The 22,573-nt window shown below is 47.0% G+C and overlaps 2 protein-coding genes across 2 annotated transcripts in view; both read left to right on the plus strand.

Annotated features, from left to right (window-relative positions):
- The first annotated feature begins 664 nt into the window (after window positions 1-664).
- LOC141155467 (uncharacterized) overlaps window positions 665-22,573 on the plus strand; it is a 42,253-nt gene continuing 20,344 nt past the window's right edge. The window contains exons 1-3 of the mRNA XM_073642332.1: window positions 665-1,035; window positions 3,219-3,433; window positions 3,835-5,023. Of these exons, the coding sequence (XP_073498433.1) occupies window positions 665-1,035; window positions 3,219-3,433; window positions 3,835-5,023 (1,775 nt within the window). The remainder of the gene's footprint in view (window positions 1,036-3,218; window positions 3,434-3,834; window positions 5,024-22,573) is intronic.
- BTK (Bruton tyrosine kinase) overlaps window positions 17,126-22,573 on the plus strand; it is a 303,555-nt gene continuing 298,107 nt past the window's right edge. Inside the window, exon 1 of the mRNA XM_073639658.1 lies at window positions 17,126-17,259. The gene's annotated coding sequence lies outside the window, so the exon portion shown is untranslated. The remainder of the gene's footprint in view (window positions 17,260-22,573) is intronic.

Here is a 22,573-nt window from a genome sequence, read left to right on the forward strand (position 1 = left end):
ATCGTTCGTGTTCGCCGAGCGGCTCGAACACCGCCCAAAACAGCTCGAATTTGAGATTGGCGAACAGTTTGAGTAGAACAACGCTCATCTCTAGTCTACACCCTACAGGAATGTCATCGAAGATGTGGCCCAAATGCAAGAGAGGATTGCTGAGGTGATGCCCATTGTGAAAGAACACCTCCTCAAAGCACAAGAGACACAGTTGAGGGTGAGACACTTCAACCCTGGGGATTGGGTACTGGTGCTGGTACCTACGGTGGAGAACAAGTTCCTGGCCAAATGGCAGGGCCCCTATGAAGTAGTTTAAAAGGTTGGTGACGTCAACTATAACGTCCACCGTCCATGGAGAAGGAAGCCCTACCAGGTGTACCACGTCAACCTGATTAAGCCATGGCAAGATAGGGAGCACGTGGAAGTTCCATGTTTGGTGGCGAAGTCTAAAGCTGACATGGAAGAGGTCAAGATGGCAGAGTTGCTGTCACGTGCCCAAAAGCAACAGTGCCGAGAGTTGCTGCATCAGAACAGAGACCTGTTCTCGGAACTACCAGGCTGTATTTAGATCATAGAGCTTGAGATTATTACTGAGCATCATGTCCAGGTAAACTTGAAGCCGTATCGGATTCCCAAAGCCTGCTGAGAGGTTATCTCAAAAGAGGTGAAGCGGATGCGGAGCCTGGGAGTAATTGAAGGGTCCAAGAGTTGCTGGTCCAGTCCCATAGTCTTAGTGCCGAAACCCGATGGAGAATGGCGGTGTTACAATGACTATAAGAAGCTGAATGAGGTCTCTAAGTTCGATACGTACCCAATGCCCCATGTCGATGAATTGATTGAAAGACTAGGGCCGGCCCGGTATATTACCACCCTTGACCTCAGAAAAGAGTATTGGCAAATTTCCATGTCCCAAGACGCCAAAGAAAAGACTACCTTCTCAATGCCAGACAGATGCTTCCAGTACACAAGGATGCCATTTGGGTTACAAGGAGCACCAGCCACCTACCAGAGAGCCATGGACCGGATCCTAAACCCCCACAAGAGGTACGCAGCGGCCTACCTGGGTGACATCATAATCTTCAGCCAGGATTGAGGAAGCCACCTGAGCGAACTACAGGCGATACTTGATGCTCTATGGAAGGTGTGTTCGATAAACCCAAAGAAAAGTGCCATGGGAATGGAGGAAGATACGTAAATGCTTGGACTATGTCATAGACAGGGGCGAAGTAAAGCCCCAAAGAAAGTTGATGCGATACAGAGTTGGCCACAACCCCTCTCAAAGAAACAGGTCAGAGCATTCCTGGGCATCATGGGCTATTACCGCGGGTTTATCCCTAACTTCACCATGATAACCACCTCTTTGACAGACCTCCTTAAAGAAACAAAATCGGCTATGGCTAAGTGGTCTCCAGAAGCTGAGACAGCCTTCCAGGGACTAATGTTAGTGGCACCAGATTCCTCTACGGAGTTTGTGGTCCAGACAGACATGTTAGGAGTCGGGCTGGATGCTGTCCTATCACAAGACGTGAACGGGGAAGAGCACCCCGTAATGTATTTAAGTCGAAAGCTGACATCTTGTGAGAATTACTTCATAGTGGAGAAGGAGTGTTTGGTCATCAAGTGGGTGTTGGACACTCTAAGATACTACTTCTTAGGCAGGAAATAAAGGCTGGTGTCAGATCATGCCCCATTAAGGTGGATGAGGGAGAAGCAAGGGAACAATTCCCAAGTGACCAGCTGGTTCCTAGCCTTTCAGGATTTTAGCTTCCATGTAGAGCATAGACCCAGGAAACTGCATGGCAATGCTGACGCTCTGTCGAGAGTCTATTGTTTGATGGCAGAAGGAGCCAAGGCCCCTGACTTTGGGCAGAGGGGGGCGGTATGTAAGATGGCCACCGAAGTCCTTGAGAGGAGATATGTATCATCAAGGTTGGTAGCTTCGGTGATGTAAGCCTGGGAAAGCATGCTCCAGCACGTATAGTGCTGAGAGAGTTATTAGGGCATATCAGGACTGGGTTTTACAAGCAGTCAAAGAGATGGGTGGCAGTGGCTGCTCACATATCCCCACCCCGGGGGGCGTGGTTTGGCAGATAAAATGGAGACCAAAACTCTCATTCAGGGTTTGTGACTGGAGGTGTGGAGACTTCCAGGGTGTTTTGTTAAAGGACACTGACCTGAGTGGGCAAACCTGCCATACTGTATGGACTGTTTATTTTCTGTTTTCCACTTGTGCCGGAAAAGGCTGTCATTTTGTTTACTCATGAAGTGCGGTTTATGCAGTCTTTATAAACCTGCTGAGACATTTTAATAGAACCTGTTTCTTGTACCTATCTCAACCGCAGCTGAGTGAGTAAAACCCTACAACACGTACAGCACACGCACCACACACGGATGACGCACGGATGTCATCCATGTGCTATACATCTTTTACACTGACCCATATACTTGTATTGGCCCTTGTCATCCGTGCTGCTGGTAAGAAAAGCTCATGTCTCCGTGTGGTTCACACAAATACACAGTCCGTGTAAAATCAGCAGCCCCATAGCTTATAATGGGTACGTGTGGTATTCTTAACACTAGAACTACTGATGGAGTCATTTTGACTCCTTTCGTTTTTTATTTCTCTTCTGTGACTACATTTTTCAGAATTCCGGCTTGAAACTCGGTGACTTTTCCTCAAATATGATGTGAAAAAAGATTTTGTGAGAATAAATAATTTTGGTGAAAAATTTGCGCGTTTTTTTCAAAATTTACCAAGAACTACTGAAGGGAGTCATTTTGACTCCCTACTATATTTTGAGGTCCTTTTGTCACTAAATGTTGCTATAAAGTTTTGTGCATAATTTTTTCACTCTGTCTTATTTACCCTGATGTTCATATAGATGTAGTTCAATTTACATGTCAACTTTTCACATTTTCCTTGTGTTTTACCTGCTTGTATTACTGTGTAATGCTGAACAAAATAGCTTGTTTACTCTAGGCTCTTATCTTATGCTAATGAAGGGTGGTGTTTTTCTAAGGTCCTAGCAGGAGACAGTAACTTTACTTTCAGTTCAGCTGAAGAGACAAAGAGAACAGACGCAGACATACGAGCTCTGAAGACTCATACAGGTATGAATTGTTATGAAATAGTTTAGCTGTCTGTCAACTGATTCAGCCCACCTACTTTTGAAGGTGGCAGAACAGTTATTATTTCTTTTAGTTTTCATTTCATTTCTATTTTTCAGCAGGGAACTATATAGAATTATGGAATTTGTGAGGAATATGGAGAGAAGACGTTTGATAAAGCCTCAGGATATTCTGGCTACTTTGCAATCCATACCGGAGGATGAATCGGAATCCGAATTGCAGGAACATGTATTTGATTCTGACAGTGATGAAGATTTCATTCCTCAGAACATATCAAGTGAATCTGAAGACTCAGAAGGAACAAATCCAGAAGGTAAGTAGTTATGTGTATTTATTTGTTCTTCCACACACTGAGTTAGGGCCTGTGCACACTAGCAGAATTCTGGCTGAATAGCCATCTGGATATTCTTGCCGCAATACAGGCCATACCTGCCCGCTCATGCCTGAAGCTCCGCTCCGAACCCCGGGCTGGAGCCGCTGTCAGGGACAGAGCAGCGCTTGCTTACGCGCGAGCACGGCTCCGTCCCAGACAGCGGCTCCAGCCCGGGGTTCGGAGCGGAGCTTCAGGTATGAAACTCCGCTCTGTACCTGAGCGGGCAGGTACGGGCCGGATTGTGGTGAGAATATCCGGTCGGATATTCCGCCGCTAATCAAGCCAGTGTGCACGGACCCTTACAAAACAAAAATTCTAAATATTCATCAACTTTTTTACAGATATTCCAAGCACATCAACTGGGGATTGGGCTCATGCAGTTATGTTGCCTCGTGACCATCCTCCTGGTCGTGGACAGAAAAAATCAGCAAAACGTCCCAGAAATGAAAGAACAACAGATAGCGATGGCGGCGAAGGTAATGCAACAACAAACACCAGAGAAGGCGAATCTGAAGGAATACTAGTTTCAGCGGATGGTATTCAATGGAAACCTGTTGAAATTGGAGAACACTTGCCTGGTAGGCGTGACAGCCAAAATATTCTTCGAGAAGCACCTGGCCCTACAGGATACGCCAGAAGAAATATCATTATCGATAGTCCTTTGAGCGCATGGCGTTTATTTTTTGATTCATATATATTGACACATATAAAGAACTGTACGCTTGCAGAAGCATGCAGGAACAATAATTTACAGTTTACTCTATCTGATGAGGAGCTAGATGCATTCATTGCGATATTCTATGCTCGTGGAATATCTGGCACGAACCGTCACTCGATTAGCAGTATTTGGTGTAATGACTGGGGAATACCGTTTTGCAAAGCGACAATGTCTAGGGACCGCTTTGTTGAAATTATGAGGTTTCTCAGATTTGATGAGAAATCTACTCGATCGGAGAGACTGCAAACGGACAAGTTTGCTCTATTTTCTACTGTGTGGGACAGGTTTATTGAAAATTGTATTGCGTGTTACAAACCTGGCCCATACATAACGGTGGATGAGCAACTTTTCCCAAGCAAAACTAGGTGTCCATTCACGCAGTACATGCCTTCCAAACCAGATAAATATGGCCACAAATATTGGCTAGCTGTTGATAAGAGGAGCAAATATCTGGCAAATGGCTTCCCTTATCTAGGCAAAGATGACACACGCCGTGCTGAGGACCGTTTAGCTGACCATGTGGTAATGAAGTTATTGGACCCGTTTTTGAAAAAAGGTCGCAATGTTACAACCGATAATTATTTTACTTCAGTAAAATTAGCTAAACAGCTAAAAAGCAAAGGAACAACCATCGTGGGAACACTGAACAAGATAAGGCGAGAAGTGCCTAAAGAAATAAAATCCATGAAAGAGGAATTGTACAACACTAAAGTGTTTAGAAATGAAGACAATTTTACACTTACAGTATATCAAGGAAAGCCCAACAAAAATGTTGTCATTTTGAGTTCCGTCCATCCAGATGTTGTTGTTGCGTCTGATTCCGCTAAAAAAACTCCAGAAACGGTAAAGTTTTACAATGAAACAAAATATGGAGTAGATGTAGTGGATCAGATGGCACGAAAATATACCACACGAACATGCACAAGGAGATGGCCTGTTCATGCATTTGAAAATGCCTTAGACTTTGCGGGTATAAATGCATGGATAATATTCAAGGAGATTACCCACCAAAAAATGTCACGCAAGGCATTTTTGCAAACGCTTGTGAGAGAGTTGAGTGGTCCTTATGTCACAGATAAGGAAAAAGGTTCTGACGCGCCCCCTGGGCCAGTGTTGTTTGGGGGATACCCGGAGCCGGATCAGATGGGGGTTGTAGTCTCCGAGTGGCGGCGACCCGGTCCGTGCCCAGGGTGTCAAGCTCAGTGTGTGGCAGTCTTTACAGATGTTATTAGTTGTTCTTTGTGTCGACTACGCCACCCGTTGATTTGCGGTCAATACGGCCGCCGCTGCAGCAGGGTCCGCTGAGGCTGGTGGTATGTGTGCAGCTTCGGGTAGTATAACCCCCAACGGGAGGGGTATAGCCTCAGGGGGTCAGGTGTAGAGGATGGTGGTAGTGGTGGTGCAGTGTGGATGGTAAGAAGACTCAGAGTCGGGCTGTGCAGTTCAGGGTTTTTACTTACTGCTGTTCTGTTGGTCACTCTGGCCTTGAGTGACCGCTAGTGTTGAGCATTCCGATACTGAAATATCGGGTATCGGCCGATATTCACTGTATCGGAATTCCGATACTTAATTCCGATACTTTTATAATATCGAATACCGGAATCGGAAGTTCCCATAATGCCTGCGCTCTGCAGTGTCTGTGAAGGATGACAAGCTGGATGGCAGCGCTCAGCTGCGATCCAGCTTGTCATCAGAATGCCATCCCAGCGTGGGAGAATTCTCCTGATTGTTTAAAAGCCGGCGGGCGGTAAAAAGCCGCCGGCTTTTAAACAATCACACAGCCCCATACTGCTTCCCCGCAGCCTCCCACCCCGATCCTCCGCTCCCCTCGCCACCTCCAATCCCAATCGTAAATTAGGACCGGGCGGGGAGCGCAGCACCAAGGAGCGAAGGACCCGGGCGGGGAAGCCGGCAGTGAAAAGACTTCACCGCCGGCTTTCCCGTTCTGTGCTGCGCTTTCCCGCCGGTTATTTCAAATGAACAGCTGAGGTATCAGGTGATGCCGATCAGCTGTTCATTTGAAGTAGCCGCGGTGCCCTCAGAGGGTTCATGTGAGTTCATGCTTGACTGCATGAACTCACATGAACTTTCCCACGGCCGCACAGGTCAGCCTCACCTCCCAGACCCGTCATGATTAGTGTGTGCGGGGTGTGTGTGTGCGGGGTGTGTGTGTGTGCGGGGTGTGTGTGCGGGGTGTGTGTGTGCGGGGTGTGTGTGTGTGCAGGCAGACATAGGCCGATGTGACACTACTACTCCCATCGGCCTATGTCTGTCCCCCGTCCACTCGTGCCAGCAGGATCAGCTCGATGGGAGCAGTAGTTCCCATCAGCCTGATCCTGCTATATAAATTGCCCTACTGTGTCCCCAATAAATGTTAGATACATGTCATTGGTGGCCAGTGGTTACCTAAAAGAAATTAGTTTATACATTACCTGTCCCCGCCGATCGTCACCTAAAATAAAGTAAAAAATAAAAAACTACACCTATACTCACCTAGACACCTAATTCCCCGAAGCCATCGATCTCCTGTAATAAAATATAAAATAATAAACCACAACCTTATCCTTACCCCTCCGTAGCAGTCCACGAGTGTCCCACGAAGATCTCCAGTTCAGAGCAGCCACATAGAATGTGACCGCTCTGAACCGCTGCCGCCGCTAGAATGACGGGGCCGTAAGGGTTCACCAGAGTTAAGGCAGCGCTGCTCCGGTTAGCTGCTTTACGGCACTGCTGTATCGTGAGAAATTCCCACGGTACAGCACTGCCGTAAAGGAGGTCTCCGGAGCTGCGCTGCCTGAATGCACTCCGGTAACCTCAGTCAGTGGCTCCCGCTGCCGGGAGCGGACGTGTTCCCGGCAGCGTGAGCTTACAGCAGCCATGCACAGCTGTCACCATCTCCAGATGTGACAGCTGTGCATGGGAGATCAGCGCAGGAACGTGGACAGGTAACTATTTTTTTTTAGTAAACTAAGAATTAAATAAAATGGTGTTTTATTTCAAATAAATTATTTTTTTCTGGGTGTAGTGTGTTTTTTCTTTTTAACACTTTGTAGGTTAGTAATGGGGGTGTCTTATAGACACCCATCATTACTAACCTGGGCTTCATGGCAGCTGGCGCTGACATGAACCCCACCACTATTACCCCCTGCCACCGCACCAGGGCAGCGTGGAAGAGCGAGGCTAAGTGCCAGAATTGGCGCATCCTATGGATGCGCCATTTCTGGGGCGGCTGACGGCTGGTGTTTCTAGCCTGGGAGGGGGCCAATATTCATGGCACCCTTCCTGAGCTATTAATATCAGCCCCCAGCTGTCTGCCTAGCCTTTGCTAGCTATTAAAATAGGGGGGACCCCACGTCATTTTTTTTGGGGGGGTCCCCCATTTTAATAGCTAGTAAAGGCTAGGTATTCAGCTGGGGGCTGATATTAGTAGCCTGGGAAGCTCCGTGGGTTTTACCCCCTTCCCAGGCTTCAAACATCTGCCCCAGCCGTCTGCTTAACCTCCGCTAGAGACTAAAATTATGGGGGATCCCACGCCATTTTTTTTTAAAATAAATCCTTTATTTTAACACTAAATGACATTTGAGGACTTAATAAAGATGCAGTCCCTAAATTATTATTTATTTTTTAATAAATTTTTCCCAAAACTTTTGACGTGGGCTTCGCCATATTTTTGTATGCCAGCCAGGTACAGCATCCAGCTTCTATGAACGCGCCATTTTCCGGGGCGGCCGCGGACTGCAATTTTCAGCGGGGGGCAGAAAGCTTGGGCCTCCCTGCGCTGCAGATTCCATCCCCCAGCTGCCTAGTTGTACCTGGCTGGACACAAAAATAGGGAGAAGCCCCACGTTTTTTTTTTTTTAATTATTTCATGAAATTCATGGAATAATTAAGAAAAAAAGGGCTTCCCTATATTGTTGTGTCTGGCCAGGTACAAATAGGCAGCTGGTGGTTGGGGGCAGCCCGTTCCTGCCTGCTGTACCTGGCTGGACACAAATATAGTGTGAAGCCCCACGTCAATTTTTTTTTAATTATTTCAGGAAATTCATGAAATAATTAAAAAAAAATTATGTGGGGCTTCGCCCTATATTTGTGTCCAGTCAGGTACAGCAGGCAGGAACGGGCTGCCCCCAACCACCAGCTGCCTATTTGTACCTGGCCGGACACAACAATATAGGGAAGCCCTTTTTTTCTTAATTATTCCATGAATTTCATGAAATAATTAAAAAAAAAAAATACGTGAAGCTTCTCCCTATTTTTGTGTCCAGCCAGGTACAACTAGGCAGCTGGGGGATGGAATCTGCAGCGCAGGGAGGCCCAAGCTTTCTCCCCCCCCCCCCCCCCCGCTGAAAATTGCAGTCCGCAGCCACCCCGGAAAATGGCGCGTTCATAGAAGCTGGATGCTGTACCTGGCTGGCATACAAAAATATGGCGAAGCCCACGTCAAAAGTTTTGGGAAAAATTAATTAAAAAATAAATAATAATTTAGGGACTGCATCTTTATTAACTCCTCAAATGTCATTTAGTGTTAAAATAAAGGATTTATTTTAAAAAAAATTGACGTGGGGCTTCGCCCTATATTTGTGTCCAGCCAGGTACAGCAGGCAGGAATGGGCTGCCCCCAACCACCAGCTGCCTATTTGTACCTGGTTGGACACAACAATATAGGGAAGCCCTTTTTTTCTTAATTATTCCATGAATTTCATGAAATAATTAAAAAAAAATTGACGTGGGGCTTCGCACTATATTTGTGTCCAGCCAGGTACAGCAGGCAGGAATGGGCTGCCCCCAACCACCAGCTGCCTATTTGTACCTGGTTGGACACAACAATATAGGGAAGCCCTTTTTTTCTTAATTATTCCATGAATTTCATGAAATAATTAAAAAAAAAAATGCTTGGGGCTTCGCCCTATTTTTGTGTCCAGCCAGATACAACTATGCAGCTGGGGGCTGGAATCCGCAGCGCAGGGAGACCCAAGCTTTCTGGGCCACCCCCGCTGCAAATTGCAGTCCGCAGCCGCCCCAGAAAATGGCGCGTTCATTGAAGCGCCATCTTCTGGCGCTGTACCCAACTCATCCAGGGCCCTGGTGCGGTGGCTCACTGGGTAATAAAGGGGTTAAGGCCAGCTTGGTATTATCAGCTGGCCCTAAGCCCAAAATTCATGGGGTCACGCCAATATTAGACATGACCACCATGAATTTCTAGTAAAGTATTTAAAAAAACACAACACCCAGAAAAAAGTCCTTTAATTGAAATAAACACACAATTCTTTATTGTTCTAAATTAAACCATACTTACCATCACGCCCATTCCAGCTGAAGCCAACGATCTCCTGCAATAAAAGTAAAATAATAAAGCAACCTCATCCTTACCTTTCCATGGCTCCCACGACAGCTTCAGCTCTGCTACATCGAGATGACAGGCTGGACCGCAGCAGAACGCTGCCATCCATCCTGTCATCCCGCAGACACTGAGAAGCACAGGCATGCTTGTGCTCCTCAATGTCTGGCTGTGACGGCATAAAGATGAGCCGAGGTCATGTCCAATGAACTCAGCTCACCTCATGTACGTCACTGACAGCGTGGGAAAATTCTCCTGCACTCAGCACTTCAGCGTGAGAATTTTCCCACACTGTCAGTGACGTGCATGAGGTGAGCTGAGTTCATTGGACATGACCTCACCTCATGTATGTCACTGACAGCGTGGGAGAATTCTCACGCTGAAGCGCTGAGTGCAGGAGAACTTTCCCACGCTGTCAGTGACGTGCATGAGGTGAGCTGAGTTCATTGGACATGAACTCGGCTCATCTGGATGACGTCACAGAGAGACACTGAGGAGCGCAAGCATGCCTGCCTTCTCAGTGTCTGCGGGATGACAGGCTGGATGGCAGCTTTCTGCTGCGGTCCATCCTGTCATCTCGATGTAGCAGAGCTGGAGCTGTCCTGGGAACCATCGAAAGGTAAGGATGAGGTTGCTTTATTATTTTTCTTTTATTGCAGGAGATCGTTGGCTTCAGCTGGAATGGGCGTGATGGTAAGTATGGTTTAATTTAGAACAATAAAGAATTGTGTCTTTATTTCAATTAAAGGACTTTACTCTGGGTGTTTGTGTTTTCTTTTAACTTTGACTATGGGGTTAGTAATGGGGGTGTCTTATAGACGCCTCTCCATTACTAACCTGGGCTTGATGTCAGCTGGCATTATAAGCTGACATCAACCCCAACCCTATTACCCCCTGCCACCGCACCAGGGCAGCGTGGAAGAGCGAGGCTAAGTGCCAGAATTGGCGCATCCTATGGATGCGCCATTTCTGGGGCGGCTGACGGCTGGTGTTTCTAGCCTGGGAGGGGGCCAATATTCATGGCACCCTTCCTGGGCTATTAATATCAGCCCCCAGCTGTCTGCCTAGCCTGTGCTAGCTATTAAATTAGGGGGGACCCCACGTTATTTTTTTGGGGGGGTTCCCCCATTTTAATAGCTAGTAAAGGCTAGGTATTCAGCTGGGGGCTGATATTAGTAGCCTGGGAAGCTCCGTGGGTATTACCCCCTTCCCAGGCTTCAAACATTTGCCCCAGCTGTCTGCTTAACCTCCGCTAGAGCCTAAAATTAAGGGGAACCCCACGCCAATTTTTTTTTAAATAAATCCTTTATTTTAACACTAAATGACAAGTACAGTAATCAACACTGTCACTGTACTTCATATATATGTGACTGACATGTTTCTATCTATCTAATCTATGTATGATTCTCTATTCTTTCTGTTCTAAATTGTCGGGTACAGATGCTGAATTGCCGGCCGGCTTTCTTAAAGAGACGGTGCATGAAAACACTATTATTTTTTTAAATAAATCCTTTACACTAAATGACAAGTACAGTAAGCAACACTGTCACTGTACTTCATATATATGTGACTGACATGTTTCTATCTATCTAATCTATGTGTGAAGCTCTATTCTTTCTGTTATAAATTGTCGGGTACCGCTGCTGAATTGCCGGCCGGCTTTTTTAAAGAGACGGTGCACGAAAACACTAATATTTTTTTTAATAAATCCTTTACACTAAATGACAAGTACAGTAAGCAACACTGTCACTGTACTTCATATATATGTGACTGACATGTTTCTATCTATCTAATCTATGTGTGATGCTCTATTCTTTCTGTTGTAAATTGTCGGGTACCGGTGTATGCCGCTGATGAATTGCCGGCTTTTCATGTCATTCTACATTATTCTTAGTTGTTTTACTTCATGTAGAATTAACCTACAAGGAAAGAAAGGGTTTATTTTCATTCCGATATTTGTGTCCCATTGACTTGCATTGGTTTCCGGTATCGGAATCGGCGATATCCGATACTTTTTGGGTATCGGCCCGATCCAATCCGATACGATATTTCCTGATATCGGAAGGTATCGCTCAACACTAGTGACCGCCCAAGCCGTGCTGCGTCCACCAGGTCCTGGACTCGGCCAACCCCCAAGCAATTCTGGAGCGTGGTCCTGAGCTCCCTTTCTGACTGTCCTCTCTACTGGCCTTTCTCACCAGGGGTCCACTCATGTCCGGCTCCCTCGGGCCTCTTGGTGGGTGCACCTCTTCGGGGTTCCCTGACCCTATACCTGGTGTGCCTTCTTAGTGGACTTAGTGAGGGGCTGCTCCACATGCAATGTCGCAGCCTCCGGTTCTTAGCTGAGGGTTGTTTCTTTCCTCCACTAATTTGGGATCCGGTTCCCTTGCGTGCCAACCCTTCACCCTTCTGGTCTAATTCTGGGTTCTTGGGGTTCCTTCTTCTCCCCCTCTGGGTCCTTCTCTTCTCCTCTCTCTCTTCTCTCTGCAGGCGCTCCTGGACCTCTCTCAGGACTGACTAACCCTCTACAGAAGACTGACCCTGATCTAAGATGGTTCCCACCTTATATACTCCCTCTATGTGTGAGCTCAGGTGACCAGCACCCAATGAGCTCCTAGCATTACCCAGACTGCTCCCCCTATCTGCCCCTACACTACTGGGATGTTCCACCCCCCTCCCACTCCAGCCAGGGACAGACACTGTCGTACCTGCACATATACCTAGTGGGAGTACCATCGGTCTGTCCCTCGGAAATGGGATGTATGTAGTGTATGCAGCTAACTGAGCTCAGTTCCACACTCCATCCTTACCCGGGAGTGGAATATCACACCTCTGGCTTGAGGTGTAATACCCCTGTAGCAGCCGAATCCTCAGGGTGCTACATTCCCCCCTGGTAAATCACAGCACGTCCTCGGGCTGTAAGAAAACAAAACATCCACAAACATACAAATTTTCATAACAACATAAACATATAAAACATTATATATATATCATCAGCATAAACTTTTTCTTGTAAACTTTCTTGTTCCTCCGGCCACGGTGCGACTTGTGACCGGGTAAAGTGCCACAGTCTCTGGTAGAAAAACAACAGTTTCCTATAAAACCGGTAGGGGGCGCCTTAAAAAGCGCAACTATGTACAAAGGGAGATATGGCCGCTCTCAGTCCTTGGCCAGGTATTAGGAAAGGAATGACCGCTCTCAGTCCTCGGTCAGTGGGAATAGGGACACACGGGTTTCAGTTCAATTTGCTGGTCCCAACGGGGACTATATTTTAACTAGCAGCAGTAACAGTTCTTATACCCTGACGGGTAACTATTTACAGTCTCTTTACCGTACTTTAATGACGGCGTCCACCTGCTCCTTCTTCAGACCCGTCCGGGTCCTCTTGCTCCTCCTCACACCGCAGCTCCTCCTCCGTCAGGCGATGCACATGGAGGGCGTAGGGTCCTTTGGCACACTTGTGCCGGGTGAATGTGACCTCATCCCCTACATACAGGTCACGACCTCTGTGTCCCTCCGGCAGATGGCTTTCTACGTCTCTGCGGGTTACAAAGACGTCGCCGGGGGTATGATGGTCTCTGATGAAACCCCAACCGTGCTGCAGTTGGAATTTAATTACAGTCCCGGTGGCACGGGGACCATGAGCTGCACGGGGGTTCCTCCTGGTCCGGCTCTTCTGCCCTGCGCTCTGTTCCTGCAGCCGCTGCTCACGGATCCGCCTCTCTTTCCGCTCTTGCTCGAAGGCTGCCAACTGCTGGCGGCAGCACTCCACTCGCTCTGCTGCAGCTGCCCGCGTTTCTTGAGTGAACCCCATGAGGTCTCCTCCGGTGGGGTCCCACTCGAATTCTGCTTCTTCTAGCGGGAGCGGGGTTCTCCTGACGGGCTTCGGAGCCGGAATCAGGGGCTCGCACAGGGGCCTTGCTCTTTGGAGTTCCAGTTGGTAGTACTCCTGGGGCCATACAAAGGGCTGCCCATCCGGGCACGTGTGCTGGGCAAATAGATCTTCGCCCAGGTGCGGCACTCGAGATGTTGAGGGCGCGTTGATGGTAGCGGCGCCCGGGTCGACCAGGCCTTGCGACCAGGCTTGGGGCACCCTAAAGGTAAAGGGCACCGTAAGGACGGCGGCGCCCGGGGTTACTCGGCCTTGCGACCAGGCCAGTGGCTCCGCGGAGGTAGGGGGCGCTGTTGGAATTGCGGCGCCCGGAGGTACTAGACCTTGCGACCAGGCCGATGGTATTTCCTGCTTCGCCGCGCTCAGGGTTGAGGCGCGTGACGTCACAGGGGTCGCGGCCGCGGCTTCTGCTTGAGGCCTAGTCTGGCACGGTGACGATGCAGCGACGGGCACGGCAGGGGGAATTTCGGGCTCTGCGACGGGGAGCTGGGACAGGTACACGGTTTCTCGGCTCGGGGTAGAGACGTCCCCTTTACCTGCCTCCGTCCGTTCAGCTCCCTTCTCGGCGCCGTCTCCTGCCTTCATTCCTCCTGCGCCATCCTCAGAGGCGGTCTGTCTCCTCATCTCGGGCGGCGTGCTCCGCTGACGGGCTCCGGTCTGCTGGGTCATCTCACGGCTCCACTCCGTCAGCGTGTCTTGCTGCACCTGGGCCATCCTCCGTGCGAGGCCCTCCAGCGCGGTCTGTGCACACTCCCGGTCTCGGGGGAGCTGTGCTAGGATCTCCACTAAGCCTAGTGGGGTTGTTGCTTGCAGCAGGCTCCTGACCACTGGGTCGGTGCTGCCTGTCTCTCCCTCCATCTCCGGGTACGCTTTCTCTGGACTCCTCTCCAGACTTCTTGTCTCCGGGTGCGCTCTCTCTGGACTCCCCCAGGCTGCACCCATCTTCGCTCTTTTGTTCTGTCTCCGCCCACATTGAGGGTGGTCCCGGGGCAACTTAGTGATTGTCAGTTCCAGGGGCAGTTCTCTCACGCTGATGGACACTTCCAGCATCACAGTCTCTGTTGGTGGGGGCGGTTTCCGCTTTTGGCGCCATTCTTCGACCTGGCCCACGATGGGAGGTGGCCTTTTGCCACCCTCTGGCACGCCCATAATGGCGTCCGCTCTTCCAAGGCGGGAAATCTTTGGAAATGGCGGGAAAAAGCTGCAAATGGCGGACAACCGGCGGGAAACGACCTGTGATGGGGTCCGTTGGCGGGGACCCTCCGGAACCGGCGGGAGACTTCTTTTTGAGGTAACGGTGAACTTTTCTTCAGGCACGCAGTACCCGGTTGTTGCGGGCACGTTATCCTGCCGACTACGCCAAAGTTGACGCGCCCCCTGGGCCAGTGTTGTTTGGGGGATACCCGGAGCCGGATCAGATGGGGGTTGTAGTCTCCGAGTGGCGGCGACCCGGTCCGTGCCCAGGGTGTCAAGCTCAGTGTGTGGCAGTCTTTACAGATGTTATTAGTTGTTCTTTGTGTCGACTACGCCACCCGTTGATTTGCGGTCAATACGGCCGCCGCTGCAGCAGGGTCCGCTGAGGCTGGTGGTATGTGTGCAGCTTCGGGTAGTATAACCCCCAACGGGAGGGGTATAGCCTCAGGGGGTCAGGTGTAGAGGATGGTGGTAGTGGTGGTGCAGTGTGGATGGTAAGAAGACTCAGAGTCGGGCTGTGCAGTTCAGGGTTTTTACTTACTGCTGTTCTGTTGGTCACTCTGGCCTTGAGTGACCGCCCGAGCCGTGCTGCGTCCACCAGGTCCTGGACTCGGCCAACCCCCAAGCAATTCTGGAGCGTGGTCCTGAGCTCCCTTTCTGACTGTCCTCTCTACTGGCCTTTCTCACCAGGGGTCCACTCATGTCCGGCTCCCTCGGGCCTCTTGGTGGGTGCACCTCTTCAGTGTTCCCTGACCCTATACCTGGTGTGCCTTCTTAGTGGACTTAGTGAGGGGCTGCTCCACATGCAATGTCGCAGCCTCCGGTTCTTAGCTGAGGGTTGTTTCTTTCCTCCACTAATTTGGGATCCGGTTCCCTTGCGTGCCAACCCTTCACCCTTCTGGTCTAATTCTGGGTTCTTGGGGTTCCTTCTTCTCCCCCTCTGGGTCCTTCTCTTCTCCTCTCTCTCTTCTCTCTGCAGGCGCTCCTGGACCTCTCTCAGGACTGACTAACCCTCTACAGAAGACTGACCCTGATCTAAGATGGTTCCCACCTTATATACTCCCTCTATGTGTGAGCTCAGGTGACCAGCACCCAATGAGCTCCTAGCATTACCCAGACTGCTCCCCCTATCTGCCCCTACACTACTGGGATGTTCCACCCCCCTCCCACTCCAGCCAGGGACATACACTGTCGTACCTGCACATATACCTAGTGGGAGTACCATCGGTCTGTCCCTCGGAAATGGGATGTATGTAGTGTATGCAGCTAACTGAGCTCAGTTCCACACTCCATCCTTACCCGGGAGTGGAATATCACACCTCTGGCTTGAGGTGTAAGACCCCTGTAGCAGCCGAGTCCTCAGGGTGCTACAGTTCCACGTCCCAAGTTTCTACATGCTCAGAAGTGATGGTTCAAACAAAATTTTGCCAGATCAAAGAAAAGTGCAAGAAAAATAGATCTGTCGGAAATTGTAAGACTTGTGGTAAGTCTTTGTGTGGGCAATGTACTGCCATAAATCAAAGGCAATGCCTAAAATGCGAAACACCAAATGTTTAGAAGGTGAATTCTGCGCCATATTTTCATTTTTATGCTCCTCCACCTACATTTTCTCTGCTTTTTGTTCTTCAGTTGTTGTTTATATGTGTGCACTTGAATAAAAAAAAATGTTTGAAAAACGTCTATTATAATTATTGTTATTTTCTGTAGAAAAATAAGAAAAGCAGAAAAAAAACAATCAAAAGCATTACTGTTGGATCTCACAATAATAATACATTACAAAAAATATAATTATTAATAAATAACCACAAATGAAACTCTAAAAATAAACGAAAACAAGCAAGGAGTCAAAATGACTCCTTTCAGTAGTTCTAGGCGGGGTCACGAGTCGAGTAGTCCTAGTGTTGAAAAAATGGATGCTACACGTACAGGAAACTCGGAGGTGTGAAAGGGGCCTAAGGTGGTCTGGCAGCATTGTAACGCTATTCACCTGCAGATTAACCCTATATGGCAGTGCACCTACATGTGAACACTAACCAATTACCTAACTATAGAAGCGACACCAAGTTATAGGACTTCTTATCCTTCTTACCCTGTCACCCTGTTCTGGAACTTTCACCCAACTTACCAGAACTTCCTGCCTGAAGTAACAGTATAGTGGGAAGAAGTATGACAATAGAAACAATAAATATTTACATTAAATACACACAACTAGTAGCCATGTAATAAACCAAACCCAATATAAGGGAATTTCTCAATGTCCTTTCCCTTACACTTAATTAAAAGGAATATTATGCTGCTTCATCTCGAATGACATGTGAAATGATTATTTTGCAACGAGACCTATAGATAATGCAGAATATTTACAGTGCAGATTAGTCATGTACAGTAATATACTGAGGGTGCCACTTTAGTCTCATTTGTGCAGTAATCAAAAATGTGCTAGCTCCTGACACCGGAAACTAAAAAGAGGAACTGGGAGTATTGTGAAAAAAAAAAACAGAAGAATAAAAAGCTTCTCAATCTAGAGCATGTTTTCCTTCATCTGCTTCATTAGAAGTGTCTGTTTTAGTGGGGTACAACAGTTTCTAACTGCAGGGGTGCACATAGAGATCCCCAGCAACTCTGTAAGTACAAGCTCACTCCTATTCATTCATTTTGACGTTGATTGTTCTATTTATTATCATTTTATTTGAACATATAAGTAAGATTTAAGTAAAATTATTGATTGCTTTCCATATATTAATATTGGTTTTTTGTTGGCAGTTGAAAATAGATAATGCATAATTAGCTAGATTTTACATGGGTGCAAAGACACATTGTGTATGCGTGTTTGTCAAATGCGGACGTTGGGAATATCTCCTTTTTCATATATTTTTATTGCATAATTTTTTTTTAATGGTTATTGCACATAAAACATATATTTACAGCAAATACTTTCATTCTGTACTACAACCCTCTCTGATAGACACTAGCAGTTGGTTTCACTGAAGGTTGCTATCTGCATGTATAACCCATGCATGCTGCTTAGTGGGTTATTCCCATCTTGCACATTTATGGCAGGTCTACAATGTCTAATTTTTATGGAAGCAACAAAATTTGCCTGGTAAGCTTGCATGGCAATTTACAAAAAATCCCACAGAGCGCGTGGTTCTGTCTCCTCTGACAGCGTAACAACTGAATCCGCATCTATCATATTTTTATATTATATCCTGTGGCAGTGGTGTAACCTGAAGGTCATGGACCCCAATGCAAAATCTCCAACAGGGACCCCAACTCTCCCAGCTTTATAATTAGTACTGTTCTTTTTATTTGGGTCTTTTAGGTCTCGAGGCTTTTGCAACCTCTGTCCCTATTATAGTTATACTACTGTCCTGTGGATATATCATAAATGTTTGGGATTGGAATAACCCTTTAACATATCCTGTACAAGTGTCTGACAGCTGCATATTCCCCTCCTCCAGCTTGACAGTCATCTACCGCAGGTGATCAGCCTTATATTATTCTTCTCAAAGGGAAGAAAAAATCTGAGATCATTTTATATAATCCAGATCCCTCTGTAGAAAAAAGATTCAGCCCATGCACAGAGCAGCAGGGTTTGGCTCCCTGGATGGAGAATAAACCTGGATTACTACAGTTAAAATCTTCACCTTTTTATTAGAGATGAGCGGTGTTCGACTAGAACTGTTCGCCAATCTCAAATTCAAGCTGTTTTGGGCGGTGTTCGAGTCGTTCGACGAACGCGAATGATTTGCAAAAAATTCGGCTGTTCGAGGTTATGTTCGATAACTGTTCGTGCACCAAAAGCGTAACTGGATTTTTTCACATCATGCAGGGATTGTCTGCCACTCACTGTAATGCCACAGCCATGGTGGTTGTGGCATTACAGTGGTTGCCCAAATCGATGGGAACAGTGCTCACAGTGAAACATGAAAAGCCGGCAATTCATCAGCGGCATATACCGGTACCCGACAATTTATAACGGAAAGAATAGAGTATTACACATAGATTAGATAGATAGAAACATGTCAGTCACATATATATGAAGTACAGTGACAGTGTTGATTACTGTACTTGTCATTTAGTGTTAAAATAAAGGATTTATTAAAAAAAAACTTGGCGTGGGGTTCCCCGTAATTTTAGTCTCTAGCGGAGGTTAAGCAGACGGTTGGGGCAGATGTTTGAAGCCTGGGAAGAGGGTAATACCCACGGAGCTTCCCAGGCTACTAATATCAGTCCCCAGCTGAATACCTAGCCTTTACTAGCTATTAAAATGGGGGACCCAAAAAAAAAATGATGTGGGGTCCCCCCTATTTTAATAGCTAGTAAAGGCTAGGCAGACAGCTGGGGGCTGATATTAATAGCCCAGGAAGGGTGCCATGAATATTGGCCCCCTCCCAGGCTAGAAACACCAGCCGTTAGCCACCCCAGAAATGGCGCATCCATAAGATGCGCCAATTCTGGCACATAGTCTCACTCTTCCCACTGCCCTGTAGCAGTGGCAGGGGGGTAATAGGGCTGGGCTTGATGTCAGCTTATAATGCCAGCTAACATCAAGCCCAGGTTAGTAATGGAGAGGCGTCTATAAGACACCCCCATTATTAACTGCATAGTCAAAGTTACAAAAAAACACAAACACCCAGAATAAAGTCCCTTAATTGAAATAAACACACAATTCTTTAATGTTCTAAATTAAACCATACTTACCGTCACGCCCATTCCAGCTGAAGCCAACGATCTCCTGCAATAAAAGAAAAATAATAAAGCAACATCATCCTTACCTTTCCATGGTTCCCAGGACAGCTCCAGCTCTCCTACATTCACATGACAGGCTGGATCGCAGCAGAATGCTGTCATCCAGCTTGCCATGCCGCAGACACTGAGAAGCTCAGGCATGCTTGCGCTCCTCAGTGTCTCGCTGTGACGGCATCCAGATGAGCCAAGTTCATGTCTAATGAACTCAGCTCACCTCATGCACGTCACTGACAGCGTGGGAGAATTCTTCTGCTCTTGCGGTGAGCATGAGAGAATTCTCCTGCGCTCACGGCAAGCGCAGGAGAATTTTCCCAGGCTGTCAGTGACGTGCATGAGGTGAGCTGAGTTCATTGGACATGAACTCGGGTCATCTGGATGCTGTCACAGCGAGACACTGAGGAGCGCAAGCATGCCTGAGCTTCTCAGTGTCTGCGGCATGGCAAGCTGGATGACAGCATTCTGCTGCGATCCAGCCTGTCATGTGAATGTAGCAGAGTTGGAGCCATCCTGGGAACCATGGAAAGGTAAGGATGAGGTTGGTTTATTATTTTACTTTTATTGCAGGAGATCGTTGGCTTCAGCTGGAATGGGCGTGACGGTAAATATGATTTAATTTAGAACATTAAAGAATTGTGTGTTTATTTCAATTAAAGGACTTTATTCTGGGTGTTTGTGTTTTTTTTAACTTTGACTATGGGGTTAGTAATGGGGGTGTCTTATAGACGCCTCTCCATTACTAACCTGGGCTTGATGTCAGCTGGCATTATAAGCTGACATCAACCCCAACCCTATTACCCCACTGCCACTGCTACAGGGCAGTGGGAAGAGCGAGGCTAAGTGCCAGAATTGGCGCATCCTATGGATGCGCCATTTCTGGGGTGGCTGACGGCTGGTGTTTCTAGCCTGGGAGGGGGCCAATATTCATGGCACCCTTCCTGGGCTATTAATATTAGCCCCCAGCTGTCTGCCTAGCCTTTGCTAGCTATTAAAATAGGGGGGACCCCACGTCATTTTTTTTTGGGGTCCCCCATTTTAATAGCTAGTAAAGGCTAGGTATTCAGCTGGGGACTGATATTAGTAGCCTGGGAAGCTCTGTGGCCAATTTTTTTTTAATAAATCCTTTATTTTAACACTAAATGACAAGTACAGTAATCAACACTATCACTGTACTTATTATATATGTGACTGACATGTTTCTATCTATCTAATCTATGTGTGATGCTCTATTCTTTCTGTTCTAAATTGTCGGGTACCGATGCTGAATTGCCAGCCGGCTTTTTTAAAGAGACGGTGCATGAAAACACTATTATTTTTTTAAATAAATCCTTTTAGGCTGGGTGCCCACGTAGCGTTTTTCAAGCGTTTATGCTGCGCAATTTCTGCAGCGTAAACGCTTGTTAAACACTAGGTAATCCGCACCCCATGGTCCCCAAGGGGATTCCGCATGTTCTATGCACATGCTGCGGATTTTTCCGCAGTGTTTATGCTGCGTACAAAAATCCGCAGCATGTCATTTAATTTTGCGGTAGCGCAGCGGAACTCCCGCCATTGACTTGCATTGAAACGCATAGAAACCGCGACTGTACATTTCTACAAGCGGCTTCTATGCGTTTCTATGTGCGGATGGTACCCAGTTCTGGAGGAGAGGAGACTCTCATCCAGACCTGGGTACCATTGTACCTGTAAAAAAAGAATAAAATAACAAATAAAGTTATATTCACCTGTCCGGCGTCTTCTCTCTGAATGCCGGCATCGCTTGAGGACCTGCGATGACGTCACAGTCATGTGACCGCAGGCCCTTCACTGCTCTGTCTCGCGATATGCCGGCAGCCGGGAACCAGACAGGAACGAGCGCTGCAGCACACGCCGAGGCCTCGGGGGTGAGTATAGCTTTATTTGTTTTCATTTTTACGGTTCACACTGTATAAATCCATGCTGTTTGCATGGATTTATACAGTGTGACCTAGTTTTCAAGCACTTTCCAAGTGATGCTATCGCCTGGAAAGCGCTTGTCAATCTGCATGCGGAAACGCATGTGAACCCGCATGTGGATCCGCATGTATTCTGCAGGAAAAACGCATGCACAATCTGCATGCGTTTTTTCTGCCAGGGAGATGCAGAAATGATGCAGAAATTTTCTGCTTCATTTCTGCATCGTGGGCACAGAGCCTAACACTAAATGACAAGTACAGTAACCAACACTGTCACTGTACTTCTTATATATGTGACTGACATGTTTCTATCTATCTAATCTATGTGTGATGCTCTATCTTTCTGTTCTAAATTGTCGGGTACCGAGGCTGAATTGCCGGCCGGCTTTTTTAAAGAGACGGTGCATGAAAACACTATTATTTGTTTTAATAAATCCTTTAACACTAAATGACAAGTACAGTAACCAACACTATCACTGTACTTCTTATATATGTGACTGACATGTTTCTATCTATCTAATCTATGTGTGATGCTCTATTCTTTCTGTTCTAAATTGTCGGGTACTGATGCTGAATTGCCGGCAGGCTTTTTTAAAGAGAGTGTCTTCTGAGCAGTTTGTCAGCTTTTGGACACCTTTGAAGGTGTTTTCTATGTGTTTTTGTTTGCCTGCCATTGGTTTTAACGGTGTTCAACAGTTTTCTAAGGTGTTCGACGAACAGTTCCACGAACATCCCGGTGTTCGACGAACCGAACCCGAACACTACGGGGGTGGCTGAACACTACTTTTAATCTCAATAGATACGCATAGTGAAGTAATGATTAAATTCCAGAAATTTGGAAACATTATTTTTAGCCCAACTTTTAGATCCAGAAAAAAAATATATCTTTGTACTGTGTTAGCAAGTAGATAAAAAAATATTTAGATTTGAGAGTCCTCAGTGGTTGATACCACTTAATGGCTAACTGAAAAGATGGTAACAAGTTGCAAGCTTTCGAGACTACTCAGGTCTCTTCACCAGGCATAGTATAACATAAAATTTGAAGAGTCACATATTTATACACAACAAAACACAGAAATAATGCAATAGATGAGACAAGTGACGTGAAGCAGAAATATCATTATGGGAGAGGGATAACCATTTGTGGCGGTAAATATTGGAACAGTTCATAGATAAGGATTGTGAGAGTTTTATTGTCCTGTGATTGAGGTCTGGTCCATGGTTGTGATGCCCCCACAAGTCTGAGGAGCACAAT

This window comes from Phyllobates terribilis, unplaced genomic scaffold (genome assembly GCF_046119375.1).
Source record: "Phyllobates terribilis strain yellow unplaced genomic scaffold, ASM4611937v1 Scaffold_7__3_contigs__length_470593459, whole genome shotgun sequence".
Lineage (NCBI taxonomy): Eukaryota > Metazoa > Chordata > Amphibia > Anura > Dendrobatidae > Phyllobates > Phyllobates terribilis.